The sequence below is a fragment of the Papio anubis genome, chromosome 3 (genome assembly GCF_008728515.1).
Source record: "Papio anubis isolate 15944 chromosome 3, Panubis1.0, whole genome shotgun sequence".
Classification (NCBI taxonomy): domain Eukaryota; kingdom Metazoa; phylum Chordata; class Mammalia; order Primates; family Cercopithecidae; genus Papio; species Papio anubis.
Window position 1 is genome coordinate 146,837,813 of NC_044978.1, and position 19,674 is coordinate 146,857,486.

Sequence of the window (19,674 nt, forward strand, 5' to 3'; positions counted from 1 at the left end):
TCTACTAAAAATACAAAAATTAGCTGGGGATGCTGGCGGGCACCTGTAAACCTAGCTACTCGGGAGGCTAAGGCAGGAGAATCTCTAGAACCTGGGAGGCAGAGGTTGTAGTAAGCTGAGATGGCACCACTGCACTCCAGCCTGGGCGAGATAGCGAGATTCCTTCTCAAAAGAAAAAAAAAAAAAAAGAAAGAAATTCAAGTAAATCTTAAAGCTAATTATAGGTAACACTTATTTCAATGAGTTTAAACTAGCAAATTAAACTGTGTTTAAATCCTTTAACCAGTAATACAAACCAGGCTCGATTTTTTAAGTTAATTAAAAGCATGCCTATCCTTGGCAAGTCATGACAGCGTGGTACAATATGAACACAAGCAGACCTAGATCCAAATCCCAGGCTCTGTGTTTGCAAACAAATAATTTAACTTCTCTAAATCTCTATTTTCTCATCTAGGAAATAGAAAATCTAAAGAACTATTCTTAAGAATTAGCAATAACGTATAAACAAACAACACTAAGAACAACTAGCCATTCTACAAATGACAACTAGTTATTAACAGCAGCAATAACTAATAGTAAATAATACAACCTATGAATAAAACATTGATTATGGGTTTATATCCTCACAATAAACAATTTACTAATGTAATCCTACTCATAAATTATAAAATGTAATCCTACTCATAAATTATAAAACGTACGTTACATCAATATTCCATGCCTAACAACTTTGGAATATTATTTAAAACTGCTTAAAATTCACACTCGTATTTAAAAACAAACATCTAAAACAAAGAAAATAAATATTAATAAATAAAAAGAAACATCTGACAAATTTCCAAACACTGTCTGAAGGGAAAGAGGCCAACTGGTGCCTTTGAGTAAATCACATTCATATGACACAAAATTCAAAAAATATCTATACCCCATGCCCCAGAGACCCAATTTTTCTACACAGAAAGCAATCAATTTTACTAATTTCTTGTGAAACCTTTTGCCTATAAAGACAAATACACATATTCCCTTCTTTTTAACACAAATGGTGGCTTCTTCCACACTATTCTGCATCTTGCTTTTCACATTTATCTTGTTGGCTGTATTTTAATTAACACACTCTAAGAATGGTCACTTATAATCTCTCATAACCAGAATCCAGTAAGCGTCAGCTATCTTTACAAAGGCACTTATAAGGCCACCCCAAAAAGTCCTTAAATCAACCAGTGTTCTTAGTAAACGCAAGCATACAAGCACATGAAATAAATTTTGGTAAAGTGCAGATTTACCAAAAAAGTGACATGATGAAATATTTATTTGATCAGCCATTCAAAAGACTGGATTTACACCCTTAAAAAGGAAACACATGGACTATACTACAAGTCTTCAATGAGTCGAAAATAACAATCCACTTATAGAACTGGGGCTACTAAAATATCAAAAAATACTGGCGAAAATAAGCTATTTATTGGTTATATTTATTGCAAGATTAAATGATGTGACTCTTTCCTAAATGTTCTTTGCAACTGATTTTCCCAAAAGAAGTTTCCTTCCATATTTATACAGGTACTGTTCTAAACAAAACAAAACAAACAAAAAACCTGTCTGCATTTCCTGTTTTCTTCTTCTGAAACACTTTTGATGCTTATCTGAAGTAAGGCTTCATCATCCCTTACGTATAAAGAGCAGTGTTTTTTTGTTTGTTTGTTTGTTTGTTTTAACAATATGCATTACTAGAGAGCAATACAAGTATTTCTGGTAATCTTCAACTTAAGTACTAAGAATCTCACAGTGAAAAGTGAGCTCATAAAAAGCAAAGAGACCATATTAATTACCAAAGCAGTAACTTACCATTTGTAACAGAAAATAAAGCACTAAAAGTCTATTAAGTTTCAGGCTTGTACAACCTTATTAAACAAGAAATGTTTTAGGTTGTTGGCAACAATATTAGCTGCTATCTTTCATTAGGAGTATGTATGTCAGCTAACCTGGAATACATTTTCATATTAAATAAGTTAAAATTGCTGTTTCACTGTATCAGTACAGACACTTATTGACTCTATTTCTGCGCTGTACCACAAAATACAAAGTCATCCTTCCATTCAGAGTTTTGGCATATGAACACAGAGGTCAGAGTTCATACACATGCTCTGTAAAACCGATCATGACTTACATACTACTACTTTCAATAAGTCTGTTGTCATTTTTGAATTTTAAATAATTTTTCTCCATGTATACTCATCACATATTTAGAATGCTGAATTTCACAAATCATATTGACACTATCAAAGTACTAACCGTAAAAGAAAAACAAAAATAGCAATGATATATTCAATAATGGTATGTGAATCTTGAAAATAATCATTTTCTGTATTACTTTTTGTTTAATTCATGTGGGGAAGACAATCTGGCATTCTTGTTCATCTTGGTACGACACACTGTACTAATACTTGCATAATTTTGAGTCAAATTACTAGAGCATTGTGAATATCTTACATAAATAAACGTAGTACTAATGTATATAAATTCTGCAGAACTTAAGAGCAACGGCAGGCAATTTTTTTGAAAATCTGTTAAGTCGTGATAAATCTACTCACTTAATAAGGAGATGAAATAATGTATTAATCTGGTGAAATCTCACATTTTTAATAGGTCTACTTTTCAAAAGTAAGAATCAAGTTACCTATGAGGGACATCATAATGAAGTTTCGTGGCACAACACGAGTCACAGAGGCACTGTCTTAGGACAGTCTCTCTGATCGGTAACTTGTAAACAATATTTTGAAATAAACTACTCATACATCCCATTATTTTTTTCCTAACTAAAAATATTTACATGTCTTTAATACACCAAACACCTCGCCTTTGCCCACTCAAAAAAGATTGTGATGTCAATAAAAATGAGGCCTACGAATTTGGGGGTTAAGTGCAAGACATAATTATCCCGTTTGGAATAACTTGCTAACTCAGGTGAAAATTCCCTTACCCCCGCCACCAAATAAGACAGTATTCTATTATGTCTCCCTTTGACTCGTAACACCCAACTAAGAAGGACTAACTCTGAATGTCCTTCCTTTCTAATCAATACCTTTGGACTCACCGCTCCTCCCCTACGAAAAGAACAGTGAAGGCCTGACAGGCAATAACCCCAAATACCCTCAAAAGTGTGGGCCTTTGAGCAGCACTGCTCTTCGTATCCAGTTACCACCTTTCCCCTTCCCCCAACCCACTTCCCGGGTTTTCTCAGGCTCGGCCTGCTCCCTCCCCACCCCACAGCCACATTTCCAGCTGTGGCCACCGCCTCGGGTTCTCTCGTGAGCTTCCACCCCTCCGAGGAGCTCCCCCCTGTCCATCAGCTCCCCAAACCGTGTTCCACCCCAGACCACCCGCCCGCGAGACCGTTCATCCTAGCGCTCTGGGAGGGGAGGGGAAGGCGGCGGAAGGAGGAGGGGAACACTGCTGCTTCCTCACAGGCAGAAGGGCGGCCGCAAGGAGGGCCACCCAGGGACTACCGGGGATATCGGGGTCGCAGCTGGGAGGACCCTCCCGCTCCAGGCAGAGATGGGGGATATCCGGGAGTTCATTTCTGACCTCCTCGCTCTTCAGCACCTCCTTGAACTCCCGCTTGATTCGCTGCACCGCGATGTTGGCCATGTCTCCGCCCGCAGCTGATTCGTACCCGCCTCCTCCGCCACCGCTACGACCACCGCCACCGCCGCCACCTCTTCCTCCACCGCCTCCTCCCCCGGCGATTCAGACCCGAGCACACGAACACTGCCACTACCACCCCGGCCGCCGCGCTCGCCTCAGTGTGGAATCACCTCCGCGCCCGGCCACCAAAATGGCGCCGGGTCGGCGCATGCGCACGACGCTGACCCGGCCGGGCGGCGCAGCCGCTCCCGTTGTAGCCCCCATACGCCCGAGCCAAGAGCTCGCGTCTCGGCTGGGGCTGCGGCCGCGTGGCTCCGCCCTGCCGGCGTCTGGGGCCGCGAGGGCGCGGCTTCCAAGGTGGCCGGCCGTAGCCGGCCCGCCCGGTCCTACCCGGCGCCTCCGCTCCTGTTTAAACCCAGGTGCTGTGGTCGGGGCTTCCAGCGCTGGCCTCCGACCGAAGGTTCGGGCGCAGCCGAACGGGTTCCCGAAGCCGCACTCGGCTGGAACGCCGCCCTGACTCAGCTAGACCCGGAACCCGGAGGCTGAACGCCGTGTCTAGCGCAGGAAAACCCTCTCGCGGATCTCGGTCCGGCCCATTTTCAGTTGGTGTAGCCCCAGAAAATCCACTGCAGTCGTTTTTGTTCTGCAACATTTATAGTACCACGATTATTCCCATCATCTCAGGTAGCACAGATTATCGAATTAAGGCTGGTTATTGTTGGATCAGATTGGGTTTGAGACAGGTACTCGGTGGAGAGGCCTGAGGGTGGGTTTAGAAGTCAGATGTTGATCTTTGACCTATTTAATACCGAGCTTGACACACACACACTCTCTGTCACACACACACACCACACACACACACTCCTGTGCCCATCCCTAGAGTGTGGAGTGGGCCTAAGACTGCGTTTCTAACAAGTCTCCCAGTTGCTGCTGCTGTTGGTGCTGGTTCGGGGACCACACTATGAGAACCACTGAACTGAAGCGTGTGAAAATTCATATATATTAAATTGAAAACTGGAGAAATAGAAATTATAGTACCCTTCAGGGGACTGGGATGGGGGAGGGGGAGCCTTATTTCTGTAAACCTAGGCCTACAAAGGTGCTTGGTGATAGTAGGCACTCTATAAATATTGAATGTGTAAATGAGTACAGATAAGAGTAAAACGCTTTTGCTGGCGCGGCGGATCACTTGCAGTCAGGAGTCCGACACCAGCCTGGCCAACATAGTGAAACCCCGTCTCTACTAAAAATACAAAAATCAGCCAGGTGTGGTGGCAGGCGCCTGTAATCCCAGCTATTCTGGAGGCTGAGGCAGGAAAATCGCTTGAACCTGGGGGGCGCAGGTTGCAGTGAGCGAGATCGCGCCACTGCACTACATACAGCCTGGGCCACAGAGCAAGTTTATGTCTCAAACAAAACAAAACAAAAAGTATAAAATATTTTAAGTAGAAAGTAAGTTTGAAAGTGGTTTCTGGTCGGGCGCGGTGGCTTATGCCTGTAATCCCAGCACTTTGGGAGACCTAGTGGGGGCAGATCACTTGAGCCCAGGAGTTGGAGACCAGGTGAAATCCTATCTCTAAAGATAATAATTTTTAGAAAAGAAAGTGGTTTCTAAGGTGCATAGTAATAATGGTTTGGTACTGAGAAACATTTTGAATAGAACATTTTGGAACAAGTAATAAGGGTGTCATTTTAGAAGTTTATACTTCATGCACTTCCTTCACCTAGCCAATAAGTAAAATATCTATTATAAAAATATCACAAAGGCCGGGCGCGGTGGCTCAAGCCTGTAATCCCAGCACTTTGGGAGGCCGAGACGGGCGGATCACGAGGTCAGGAGATCGAGACCATCCTGGCTAACACGGTGAAACCCCGTCTCTGCTAAAAAATCCAAAAAACTAGCCGGGCGAGGTGGCGGGCGCCTGTAGTCCCAGCTACTTGGGAGGCTGAGGCAGGAGAATGGCGTGAACCCGGGAGGCGGAGCTTGCAGTGAGCTGAGATCCGGCCACTGCACTCCAGCCTGGGCCACAGAGCGAGACTCCGTCTCAAAATGATAACGAAAAAAAAAAAAAAATCACAAATACATGGTCTTACCAAAAATAATTAAAATTGTGGTGGCAAACACGGAAATAGCCAATGGAGGTGAATCAGCGGAGGCACACGGCAAAAGAATTTCTTAAACTCCTGTCCCAGGAACCAAGAGGAGATTTTAAAATTCCAGTCTCTCCCATGGCAGCTGTCTTGCCGGCTTTTATTTCCTCATCTACGAAATGAGAAAACTGGATTAGATTATCTCTTTAAAGTTTTAAGAGTTCAGAATTCTAAAACATCGTCTCAAAACATTTCCCCTAAGTGGGCTGACATAAATTATATAAACCCTTCTAGCAGAGCCCCCTAGTGGTCCTAAGAGGACTCAACCATATACACAGGTCACGGTACAAGGAATTATTGGCATAATGTAAATCACGCAATGCTATATGTATTTGTGCATTTGTGTCAGTAGACTTTAAAAAAATTATTTTGAAGAGTGCAAAAACTTTTTGAGCGCTTTACATTATCACTGTCCAATCCTAATCTTGGAATGTGAAGAAACTTGGAATACTCAAAGGGGGACCAGTTAAGAAGGGTCTAGGCCAGAAGCCGTGACTTATACCTGTAATCCCAGCACTTTGGGAAGCCGAGGCGGGCGGATCGCTTGAGCTCAGGAATTCGAGACCAGCCTGGGCAACATGGTGAGACCCCCGTCTCTACTAAAATACAAAAACTTAGCTAGTTGTGGTGGCGTGCGCCTGTAGTCCCAGCTTCTTGGGAGTTTGAGGCAGGAGAATCACTCGAACCCAGGAGGCGGAGGTTGCAGTGAGCGAAGATCACGCCACTGCACTCCAGCCTGGGTGACAGAGGGTGACTCTGTCTCAAGAGAAAAACCAAAAAAAAAAAAAAAAAAAAAAATTCCCCCCCGCAAAAAAAAGGGTCTGGTAATTTCTTTTTTGTGGAGAACCGGGTCTTGCTATATTGCCCAGGCAGGTCTCAAACTCCTGGGCTCAAGCTATCCTCACGCCTCTGCCTCCCTGAGAGCTGGGATTACAGGTGTGAGCCGCCGCATCTGGCAAGGATCTGGTAATTTCTTCAAGGGAGAGGGTTTGGTAATCTTTAAATGCACATAATCACTGATTCTGCGATTTCACTTTTAGGAATTCATTCTATAGTCCTTCTAATGAGACAACGGCATATTAACTGATGTGAAACAATCTCCAAGATACATTTTAAGTGAATAAGAAGCACCATGCGAGGCCAGGCACGGTGGCTAACACCTGTAATCCCTGCACTTTCGGAGGCCGAGATGGACAGATCACTTGAAGTCAGGAGTTGGAGACGAGCCTGGCCAACATGGTGAAACCCTGTCTCTACTAAAACTACAAAAAAATTAACTGGGCATAGTGGTGGGCGCCTGTAATCCCAGCTACTCAGGAGGCTGAAGCAGGAGAATCGCTCAAACCCAGGAGGCAAAGTTTGCAATGACCCCAGATTGCACCACTGCACTCCAGCCTGGGCAAGAGCCAGACTCTGTCTCAAAAAAAAAAAAAAAAAAGAAGCACCATGCTAAATGCAATGTGGTAATGTGGTATCCTGAATTGGATCCTAGAACCAAAAGGACATACCTAGTGAAATATAAATAAATTCTGTAATTTAGTTAATGGTATTGTAACAATGCTAATTTCTCAGTTTTGACATAGCCATATGGTTATGTATGATGTTAACATTAGTGGAAGTTGAGTAAAGAGTATACAAGAATCTCTGTACGGGGCCAGGTGCGATGGCTCACACCCGTAATCCTAGCAGTTTGGGCAGCCAAGGCAGGCAGATTACCTGAAGTCAGGAGTTCGAGACCAGCCTGACCAACATAGAGAACCCCATCTCTACTAAAAATACAAAATTAGCCGGGCATGGTGGTGGTGCATGCCTGTAATCCCAGCTACTCGGGAGGCTGAGGCAGAAGAATAGCTTGAACCCAGGAGGCAAAGTTTGCAGTGAGCCGAGATCATGCCATTGCACTCCAGCCTGGGCAACAACAGCGAAACTCCATCTCAAAAAAAAACAAAAAACAAAAAAAGACTCTCTGTATTATCTTTTCAACATTCTTGTAATCTAAAATTATTCCAAGGCCAATCGTGATGGCTCATGCTTGTGATCTCAGCAACTTGGGTGGCAGAGGTGGGACGATCACCTGAGGCCAGGAATTCTAGACCAGCCTGGGCATCATAGAAAGACCCCATCTCGGCCGGGCGCGGTGGCTCAAGCCTGTAATCCCAGCACTTTGGGAGGCCGAGACGGGCGGATCACAAGGTCAGGAGATCAAGACCATCCTGGCTAACATGGTGAAACCCCGTCTCTACTAAAAAATCCAAAAAACTAGCCGGGCGAGGTGGCGGGCGCCTGTAGTCCCAGCTACTCGGGAGGCTGAGGCAGGAGAATGGCGTGAACCCGGGAGGCGGAGCTTGCAGTGAGCTGAGATCCGGCCACTGCACTCCAGCCTGGGTGACAGAGCAAGACCCCATCTCAAAAAAAAAAAAAAAAAAAAAAGACCCCATCTCTAGCCAGGTGCGGTGGCTCATGCCTGTAATCCTAGCACTTTAGGAGGCCAAGGTGAGCAGATCACGAGGTCAGGAGTTTGAGACCAGCCTGGCCAGCATGGTGAAACCCCGTCTCTACTAAAAATACAAAATATTAGCCGGGTGTAGTGGTGCATGCCTGTAATCTCAACTACTCAGGAGGCTGAGGCAGGAGAATCACTTGAACCCAGGAGGCGGAGTTTTGCAGTGAACCGATATCGTGCCACTGCACTTCAGCCTGGTCGATAGAGCGAGACTCGGTCTCAAAAAAAAAAAAAAAGACCCCCATCTCTACAAAAAATGTAAAATTCTAGCCAAGGGTGGTGGCACATGCCTGTAGTCTTAGCTGCTTGTGAGGCTGAAGTGGGAGGCAGGCTTGAGCCCAGGAGTTTCAGGCTGCAGTGAGCTATGATTGCACCACTGCATTCTAACCTGGTGTCAAAGTGAGACCCTGCCTCTAAAAAAGATAAATAAAATAAAATTATAAAATAAAATTATTCCAGGCCGGGTGCGGTGGCTCAAGCCTGTAATCCCAGCACTTTGGGAGGCCGAGATGGGTGGATCACGAGATCAGGAGATCGAGACCATCCTGGCTAACACGGTGAAACCCCGTCTCTACTAAAAAATACAAAAAGCTAGCTGGGCGAGGTGGCGGGCGCCTGTAGTCCCAGCTACTCAGGAGGCTGAGGCAGGAGAATGGCGTGAACCCAGGAGGCAGAGCTTGCAGTGAGCTGAGATCGCAACACTGCAGTCCAGCCTGGGTGACAGAGTGAGACTCCGTCTCAAAAAAAAAAAAAAAAAGTAAATAAAATTATTCCAAAAGAAAAAGTTTACTTATTAAAGGGTATGACACAGCCCATATGTATATAGTATGCCACCATATTTGTGAGGAGAGAAAGGAATATGCTTGTGTATATGATGCTTGTGAACCATAAAATATCACTGGAAAAATGTTGAAGAAACTGATAACAGTGATTACCTCTCAGAAAGGAACTTACGTACTTTGGGGAAAGCAAAGTGGGAGAATTTTCACCATGTCTCCTGCTGTATATTTTATCCATCCAAAAACAAATTTTAAAAAATGTGTTTCCAATCATGGAGAACATAGCTCTTCAGTAATATGCTCTAATTCTGATTAACTTCATTAACTAAATAATTAAATACATATTTATTGAACGCCTACTATGTGCTAGGCCCTGGAGGCATATCAATGAACAAGGGATTAAAATCCCTGCAAGTGTGGAATTTACATTTTAGCAGGGATGAAGAGAATTAACCTCAAACTATAGTCTGCAGACGCCTGGGGAATCCCTGAGATGTTTTCAGGCAGTTAATCTACCCAACCTCTGCCTCCAGGGTTCAAGAGATTCTCCTGCCTCAGCCTCCTGAGTAGCTGGGATTACAGGCGGGTGCCACCATGCCCAGCTAATTTTTTGTATTTTTAGTAGAGACAGGGTTTCACCGTGTTAGCCAGGATGGTCTCGATCTCTTGACCTCATGATCCACCCACCTCGGCCTCCTAAAGTGTAGGGATTACAGGCGTGAGCCACCACGCCCAGCCCATGCTTAAACTATTATAATGATACTAAGACATTATCTGCCTTTTTCCCACTTTGACATTTGCACCAATACTGTAAAGCAATAGTACTATACAATTACTGTACTAGTAACAATAATGTAACATATTCACTGTTTAAAAAACTGCCAATTTCACTTTGGAATGTCTTAATGGAACAGTAGGAATTATTAATTTTATTAAACTTAGTGGAGACTAAAGCAGCTCCATCTTGGATGCTAATCTGCCACATTAACTTCCAATTGACCCCAGTTCCAGAAATGCCTCTAAGATTTATATTTTATCCTTTTTTAAATTTTTTTAAATTTTGAAACAAAGTCTCACTCTGTCACCCAGGTGGGAGTACAGTGGCACAATCATAGCTCATTGCAGACTCAAACTCTTGGGCTCAAGCAATCCTCCCACCTTGACCTCCCAAAGCACTGGAATTACAGGTGAAAGACATCACACTGGGCCTCTAATCCATTTGGAGTTAATTTTTTTTTTTTTTTTTTTTCCTTTTTAGAGATAGGGTCTTACCCTGTCAACCCAGACTGGAGCACAGTGGCATGATCATAGCTCACTGTAGCCTCAACCTCCTGGGCTCAAGTGATCTTCCTTCCTCAGCCTCCCATGTTGCTGGGGCCACAGGTGCACACCAATATGTCTGGCTATTTTTAAAAATTTCTTGTAGAGTCAAGGTCTCATTATGTTGCCCAGGCTGGTCTTGAATTCCTGGGCTCAAGAGATTCTCCTGCCTCAGCCTCCCAAAGTGCTGAGATTACAGGCGCCCTGCCATTTTAATTTTTTTTTTTTTTTTGAGGTGGAGTCTCGCTCTGTCACCCAGGCTAGAGGGTAGTGGCAGGATCTCGGTTCACTGCAACCTCCGCCTCCTGGGTTCAAGCGATTCTCCTGCCTCAGCCTCCCAAGTAGCTCGGACTACAGGTGCATGCCACCACGCCCGGCTAATTTTTCTATTTTTAGTAGAGACGGGGTTTCGCCATGTTGGCCAGGCTGGTCTCAAACTCCTGACCTCAGGTGATCCACCCACCTCGGCCTCCCAAAGTGCTGGGATTACAGGCGTGAGCCACTGCGCCTGGCCCCATCCCAAGCTTTTAATACAGAAAGTTATTGTAATCTTTTCTTCCCAGACAAAGCTTTATATTGAAGAAAAGCAGCTGTAATTATCAACATTTATGGAAGTTCAAGTCACTATGTTAGATGCTAGGAGTGCACAGAGAAATAAAATACATACTCTGCTTATGAAATTAATAACTTATTAGGAGCTGGGCAGAGTGGCTCACACCTGTAATCCCAGCATTTTGAGAGGCCAAGGTGGGAGAATAACTTGAGGCTAGGAGTTTGAGACCAGCCAGGGCAATATACTGAGACATTATCTCTACAGAAAACTTAAAGATTAGCTGGGTGTGGTGGTGTACACCTGTAGTCCTAGCTACTCTGAAGGCTGAAGTGGGAGAATCGCTTGAGCCCAGGAGTTCAAAGCTGCAGTGAGCCATGATCACACTACTGCACTGCAGCCTGGGCAAGAGTGAGACTTTGTCAAAAAAAAAAAAAAAAAATGAATTTATTGCAGGAGGCTGGGCCCAGTGGCTCATGCCTGTAATCTCAGCACTTTGGGAGGCCAAGGCACAAGGACTGCTTGAGTCCGGGAGTTCAAGAGCAGCCTGGGCAACATAAGTGAGTCCCCATCCCAGGCATGATGATGTGTGCCTATAGTCCCTGCTACTCAGGAGGCTGAGGCAGGAGAATGGCTTGAGCCCAAGGAGTTTGAAGCTGCTGTGAGCTATGATCGCACCACTGCACTCCAGCCCGGGTAACAGAGTGAGATCCTGTCCCCCACCCACCCAAAAATAAAAATAAAAAATAAAAACCTAGTTTATTGGAGGAGATAGAACATTTCATTGTAAGACAAATACAGGATAGCATATGCCAATTTTTAAATAAGTGGCAAAGAAATTGTGTGTCCTGGGAGTTCAGAGATTGTGATTTTAATAATAGATTTTGTACATACGTGTGTGTATACATATATATTTTATATATATATATTTTTTTCTTTTTTTTGAGACAGAGTCTTGCTCTGTCACCCAGGCTGGAATACAATGGCACAGTCTTGGCTCACCGCAGCCTCTGCCTCCTGGGTTCCAACTATTCTCCTGCCTCAGCCTCCTGGGTAGCTGGGATTACAGGTGCACACAACCACGCCCGGCTAATTTTTGTATTTTTAGTAGAGATGGGGTTTTGCCTTGTTGGCCAGGCTGGTCTCGAACTCCTGACCTCAGGTGATCCACCCACCTCGACTTCCCAACGTGCTGGGATTATAGGCATGAACTAGCACACCTGGCCGATTTTGTGTATTAAGATACCAATCAGCTGAGCACAGTGGCTCATGCCTGTAATCCCAGCACTTTGGGAGGCTGAGCAGGAGGACTGCTTGAGGCCAGGAGTTCTAGACCAGGTTAGGCAATATACAGCCGTCCAGCCTGGGCGACAGACCGAGACTCCCTCTCCAGAAAACGAAAAGAAAAAGAGAAAGAAAGAAAAAAAGAGAAAAAGAAAGAAAAGGAGGAAGTATTATCGAAGGCAACAGTGACTGCCCTCTCAAAGTCTAGAGAAAGCAAACTGTAGGTGGGGCTGAAAGAAATACAGAAGAGGTTCCGCGTGGTCCCAGCGACACCGAATACAGCAAGACCCTGTCTCTATCGAGAAAAAAAAAAAAAGAGAGAGAGAGAGAGTTAGCCAGGTGTGGTGGTGTGTGCCTGTAGTCTCAGTTACTTGGGAGTGAGGTGGGAGGATCACTTGAGCCCGGGAGGTCAAGACCACAATGAGCTAGGATCGCGCCTATCTCAAAAAAAAAAAAAAAGAAAGAAAGAAAAAAAAAGAAAAGGAAAGATACCGATCAGTATGTACGCAAATGTTCATAGCAACATTATTTATAATAGCCAAAAAGTGGAAACAGCCCAAATGTCTAGCAATGATGAATATATGTTGGAATATGATGGAACATTATTCAACAATTAAAAGAAATGAAGTACTAATACATGCTATAACACGAATGAACCTTGAAAACATTATCCTAAGTAAAAGAAGCCATCACAAAGGGCCACGTATTGTATTGTATTATTCCATTTATATAAAATATCCAGAATAGGGAAATTCATACAAACAGAAAGTAGGTTAGTGGTTGCCTAGGCTATGGGTAGGAATAGAAAGTGATGTGACTGCTAATGGGTACAGGGTTTCTTTTCGGGGTATTAAAAATGTTTTTAAATTGATTATGGGGGCAGTTGCACAACTCTGTAAATATACTACAAACCACAGAATTGTACACTTTTTTTTTTTTTTTTTTGATACAGAGTCTTCCTCTATTGCCCAGGCTATAGTGCAGTGCCTTGGCTCACTGCAACCTTTGCCTTCTGGGTTCAAGCGATTCTCCTGCCTCAGCCTCCCGAGTAGCTGGGATTACAGGTGCGTGCCACCATACCCAGCTAATTATTGTATTTTTAGTAGAGACAGGGTTTTCCCGCTTTGACCAGGCTGGTCTCAAACCCCTGACCTCAGGTGATCCTCCCACCTTGGCCTCCCAAAGTGTTGGGATTACAGGCGTGAGCCACTGCACCCGGGTGGAATTGTACACTTTAAATAGATGGCTTGTATGGTATGTAAATTGTATCTCAATGAAGGTGTTATTAAAAATAAAAATAAAGTCTCACCCAGCCCCATCACTTCTTTAAAAAAAATGTGAATTTTATTGTATGCGAACTACATCTCAATAAAGTAGTTGAGAGACAGAAAGAGAAAAGAAAAAAAATACCAACCAGTAATCCATAAACAACTATTGTCTGGACCAAATGAGCTGTTTCCCTTAGCTTTATAGAATCCCCAAAGTTTTTGATTATGTGCTGAAACTCTGCTAAGGAGGATTAATACTGGCAGCTCTCAGTAGGCTAGACTGAAATGGAGAAGAATTGGAGGAAGAAAGCCTGCCTGGTTTCTGTTAAAATATTCTAGAACAGCACTAGCATCAACTAGGAAATTGTTAAAAATGTAAATTATTGGTTCCCACTCCTGAACTACTGAATTAGTTCTGGGATCCAGTAATCTGCATTTTTATTCTCCAGGTGATTCTGATGCAGAGAAACATTTAGGAAGCACTGCTCTAGGAGACAAGTTATGAGTACCTGAAAGAGGGTGGCAATAAAGTGAATAGAGAAAAGCTTATGATGTGTAGGCAGATTATTTCCAGTATGTCTTGCCAACTATTTGGATTTAAAGGGCAAGGGTAAGGAAGGAAGCAAAGAAAATGCACAGGTTTCTTTTGAAATCATTAACAGAAATAGGAAAGATAAGAAGAGGTGCAGGTGTAAGAGGAAAGACAAGGAATTCAAATTTGTATACGTTTTGAGCTGATACATGAAGCAAATCCTGTTAATTGCCTACCCAAATCCATTTCCACCACCTGCCCATCCCCCTTCTTTGCAGAGGCCCAGTTTGTTCATGTGTTCATTCTCCATGTGACCCCCCTCCCAAGATCCAAAGGTGAATGTTGATTGGCCAAATAATCATAGGTGTCTTAAGTACTTTTGTAGGTAATTAAATTAGGTATGAGCATGTGCCATAATTCTGGCCAGGGAGCCATGAAAAGAAAACTGACGGGAGACTCATATAAGAGAAGAAGGCTTCCAGAACACAAAACAGAGTTATTTCTTTTCCCTGCCTCTGGATATCAAGCTGAAACTGCAACAGCCATCTCATGACCATGAGAATACTATTTAACAATGTTGAAGTTCTATACAGTTCAAAATTCCAAGAAAAAAAGTAACATTTGTTGAGTGTTCATTTAATGTCAAACATGCTTCCAAGTGCTATGCATATGTATTAAGTTATAAAATGTAAATTAACTCATTTAAACTCACAATAACCTTTTTGCCATGAGGAAGCTGAAACAAAGCAAGTTAAGTAACTTACCCAACGCCAAGTTAAGCACTAGGGACTGAAAGAGAATTCTCACAGATCTTTTGACTATAGAGCCTACACCCTTAACTTCAGTGCTCCAAATTACAATGACAGGAAACGGGACAAAATTATCTTGTTTCCTTCCTTCCTTCCTTCCTTCCTTCCTTCCTTCCTTCCTTCCTTCCTTCTTTCTTTCTTTCTTTTTTGACAGGGTCTGGTTCTTTCATCCAGGCTGGAGTACAGTGGTGCCCTCACAGCTCACTCCATTCTTGACCTCCCAGGCTCAAGTGATCCTCCTGCCTCAGCCTCCTAAGTACCTGTGACTACAGGTGTGAGCCACCACACCTGGCTACTTTGGAGTTTTTTTCTTATTACTCAGCTTTAAAAGTTGGTTGTGTATTTTAGATACAAGATACCAGATGTATACAATATATCAATGTATCTGTTATATCAGATATATGTTTTGCAAATTTTTCTTCCAGTTTATGACTTTTCATTCCCTTAACAGTATCTTATACAGGGCAAAATATTTTAATTTTAATGAAGTACAATTCATCTATTGTTTCTTTTATAGACCGTGCTTTTTATGTTGTATCTAAAATTTTGCCAGGCATGGTGACTCAAACCTGTAATTCCAGCAATTTAGGAGGTCAAGGCAGGAAGATCCCTTGAGCCTGGGAGGTCTAGGCTGCAATGAGCCATGATCACACCACTGCACTCCAGTCTGTGACAGAGCAAGACCCTGTCCCCTAAATAAATAAATAAATAAATGCCAGGTGCAGTGGCTCACACCTGTAATCTCAGCACTTTGGGAGGTTGAGGCAGGACGATCATTTGAGCCCAGGAGTTCAAGACTAGCTTGGGCTAGATGGTGAGACTCTGTCTTTGCAAAAAAATTTAAAATTAGCCAGGTGTGGTGGAGACAGCAGCTATCATCATGCCAGTGCACTGAAGCCTGGGCTGCAAAGCAAGATCCTGTCTCTAAAAATAAAAAATAAAAATGAAAATTCAATGCCAGATAAAGAAAACATGGAATACTATATAGCCATAAAAAAGAATGAGATCATGTCCTTTGCAAGAACATGGATGGAGCTAGAGGCCATTATCCTTAGCAAACTAAGGCAGGAGCAGAAAACCAAATACCACATGTTCTCACTTATAAGTGTGAGCTAAATGATGGGAACATATGGACACATGGACAGGGACAATACACACTGGAGCCTTTCAGAGGGTGGAGGGCGGGAGGAGGGAGAGGATCAGGAAAAATAACTAATGAGTACTAGGCTTAATACCTAGGGTGATGAAGTAATCTGTACAACAAACCCCATGCCATAAGTTTATCTGTATAACAAACCTGTATGTACAGCCCTGAACTTAAAAGTTTTTTAAAAAAGGCCAGGCGCGGTGGCTCATGCCTGTAATCCCAGCACTTTGGGAGGCCGAGGTGGGCAGATCACAAGGTCAGGAGATGGAGACCATCCTGGCTAACCCGGTGAAACTCCATCTCTACTAAAAAATACAAAAAATTAGCCGGGCATGGTGGCGGGTGCCTGCAGTCCCAGCTACTCCGGAGGCTGAGGCTGGAGAATGGCGTGAACCCAGGAGGCGGAGCTTGCAGTGAGCCAAGATCGCGCCACTGCACTCCAGCCTGGGCAACAGAGAGAGACTCTGTCTCAAAAAATAAATAAATAAATAAAAATAAAAAAAAAATTTAATGCCAACCCAAGGTCACCTAGATTTTCTCCTATGTTATCTTCTAGAAGTTTTATGGTACTGAAAGATGTAAGGTTAGTGTCTAAGTGCATGTTTTTGCAACAAGATGTCCAGTTGTTTCAGCATTATTTGTGAAAAGACTATCTTTTTCCCACTGAGTTGCCTTTGCTCCTTAAAAGGATCAGTTTACTGTATTTGCCTGGGTCTATTTCTGGACTCTCTATTCTCTTCCATTGATATATGTATTTGCCTTTTCTTTCTCCAAAACCACACTGTCAATCCTTGTAGATTTATGGTAAGTCTTTAAGTGTCTTTAAAGTCTTTTTTTTTTTTTTTTGAAACGGAATCTCGCTCTGTCGCCCAGGCTGGAGTGCAGTGGCGCAATCTCGGCTCACTGCAAGCTCCGCCTCCCGGGTTCACGCCATTCTCCTGCCTCAGCCTCCGGAGTAGCTGGGACTACAGGCGCCCGCCACAGCACCCGGCTAATTTTTTGTATTTTTAATAGAGACGAGGTTTCACCGTGGTCTCGATCTCCTGACCTTGTGATCCGCCCGCCTTGGCCTCCCAAAGTGCTGGGATTACAGGCGTGAGCCACCATGCCCGGTCAAGTGTCTTTAAAGTCTTTATGTGTTTCTCCAACTATGTTCTCCAACTTTGTTCTTCTTCAGTATTGTGTTGGCTATTCTGTGCTAGAGCATTTTTTAGAGCATTTTAAAACAAGGCTGCCCAAGGATCATCTGACTCAGAAAATCTAACACTGACTAATAATTGATTAGGGACCAGATGCCTTCCAATCCTCTAACAGTAGAGCTTAATTTATAGAAATGAACAGGGATGCAATAATTTTTTTTCCTTTCTGTTGGTAGTGAGGATGACCATTTACAAAGGTTGTGCTTTATTGCCCTTTAGAACACTGATCAGTTTTAGGGCCGGGCGCAGTGGCTCACGCCTGTGATCCCAGCACTTTGGGAGGCCCAGGCGGGCGGATCACGAGGTCAGGAGATCGAAATCATCCTGGCTAAAACGGTGAAACCCCGTCTCTACTAAAAATACAAAAAAATTAGCCAGGTGTGGTGGCAGGCGCGTGTAGTCCCGCTACTCGGGAAGCTGAGGCAGGGGAATGGAGGGAACCCGGGAGGCAGAGCTTGCAGTGAGCCGAGATTGTGCCACTGCACTCCAGACTGGGCAACAGAGCCAGACTCCGTCTCAGAAAAAAAAAAAAAAGAAGAAGAAGAAAGAAAAAAGGGCTAGGCACAGTGGCTCACTCCTGTAATCTCAGCACTTTGGGTGGTTGAGGCAGGAGGATTGCTTGAGACCAGGAGTTGAAGATCAACCTGGCCAACAAAGTGAGAACCCAGCTCTAAAAAAAAGAAGAAAAAAGAAACACACTATTAGATATCAAAGTATACTTTTTTTTTTCCTGAGATGGAGTCTCGCTTTGTCGCCCAGACTGGAGTGCAGTGGCGCGATCTTGGCTCCCTGCAAGTTCCGCCTCCTGGGTTCACACCATTCTCCTGCCTCAGTCTCCTCAGTAGCTGGGACTACAGGCGCCTGCCACCACGCCCGACTAATTTTTTTATTTTTGTATTTTTAGTAGAGTCGGGGTTTCACTGTGTTAGCCAGGATGGTCTGGATCTCCGGACCTCATGATCTGCCCGCCTCTGCCTCCCAAATTGCTGGAATTACAGGCGTGAGCCACTGCGCCCAGATATCAAAGTATACTTTAAAGCTGTTAAGAATCGAACCAGGGCTGGGCACGGTGGCTCACGCCTGTAATCCCAGCACTTTGGGAGGCTGAGGTGGTGGGATCACCTGAAGTCAGGAGTTCGAGACCAGCCTGGCCAGCATGGTGAAACCCCGTCTCTACTAAAGTAAATACAAAAAAAAAAAAAAAAATTAGCCAGGTGTGGTGGCACGGGCCTGTAGTCCCAGAGACTCAGGAGGCTGAGGCAGGAGAATTGCTTGAACTCAGGAGGTGGGGGTTGCAGTGCGCTGAGATCGCTCCACTGTACTCCAACCTGGGCAACAGAGCAAGATTCCGTTTCCAAAAAAAAAAAAAAGAAGAATCAAACCAGACAATGTAGCCAGAACAGGCAGAGTCACCATTAATAAAATTTTAACATGTGATAAATGTGGAATTTAAATTTGGTAGATAAATAATAAATTGTTTAATAAGCAGTGTTAGGATAATTTGGGCAAGCCAACCATATCTTCCACCCTACAACGTGCACCTTGCACAATGGCTATGTCATTGTGTTTACTGCTTACTAGACATTACCAGAGATGCTATTTTCATGCTTCCATACCATTGCTTGTGCTGTTCTCTCTGCTTGGAATTCTTTCTCCCTTTCATCCCCTGTTGAAAGCATGTCCTTCTTAAAAATACAAAAAATTAGCCGGGCGTGGTGGCGGCGCCTGTAGTCCCAGCTACTCGGGAGGCTGAGGCAGGAGAATGGCGTAAACCCGGGAGGTGGAGCTTGCAGTGAGCCGAGATCGCGCCACTGCACTCCAGCCTGGGCGACAGAGCGAGACTCCGCCTCAAAAAAAAAAAAAAAAAAAAAAAAGATCCAAATTAGTCATCTGTAACCTGGGCAATACAGTGAGATCCCATCTCTACAAAAATTTTTTTAGAAAAATTAGTGGGGCATGGGGGTGCACTGCTGCAGTCCTTGCCTCTCAGAAGGTTGAGGTGGGAGGATAGCTTGAACCTATGAGTTCAAGGCTGCAGAGAGCTGTGATCTCACCATTGCCCTCCAGGCAGGGCAATAGAGTGAGACCCTGTCTCTAAATAAATAAATAAAAATAATCTGTGAAACTTGCCTGACTTCTGCAAACAAAGTTACATCCTCTTTCATGTAGCCACAACATCTGCCACATATCTCTGCTATAGTATGCATAATGTTCTGTTGCAGGTATTTATTCATATTTCTGTACCCTTTACTAGGCTGTAAGCATTTTATAATCAGGGACCAAGTCTTTTCATTGTTGTATCCTGATACCTAGTACAAAGTGTATCATAATGAGTGCTCAGTAAGCATTTGATATGATAGGGTTAATAATGAATGAAATTAAATGTGATGGTACTTTGAGGGTATAAAGTGATAAATAAATGAAAGGCTATCAACAGCCCATGTGGTAGTCATGACCATGGGCTCTGACACCAGATTGCCTCAGTTT

General features: G+C 43.8%; 1 protein-coding gene across 4 annotated transcripts in view; it reads right to left on the reverse strand.

Annotated features, from left to right (window-relative positions):
- UBE2K (ubiquitin conjugating enzyme E2 K) overlaps positions 1-3,930 on the reverse strand; it is an 87,482-nt gene extending 83,552 nt beyond the window's left edge. For 2 of the 4 annotated variants that reach the window (XM_021938380.2, XM_003898597.4), the window contains exon 1: positions 3,586-3,930. In XM_021938380.2, the coding sequence (XP_021794072.1) occupies positions 3,586-3,648 (63 nt within the window). In that variant the 5' untranslated portion in view covers positions 3,649-3,930. The remainder of the gene's footprint in view (positions 1-3,585) is intronic. The other 2 variants (XM_021938381.2, XM_031664650.1) reach the window with 2 other exon arrangements.
- Between the last annotated feature and the right edge of the window lie 15,744 nt (positions 3,931-19,674).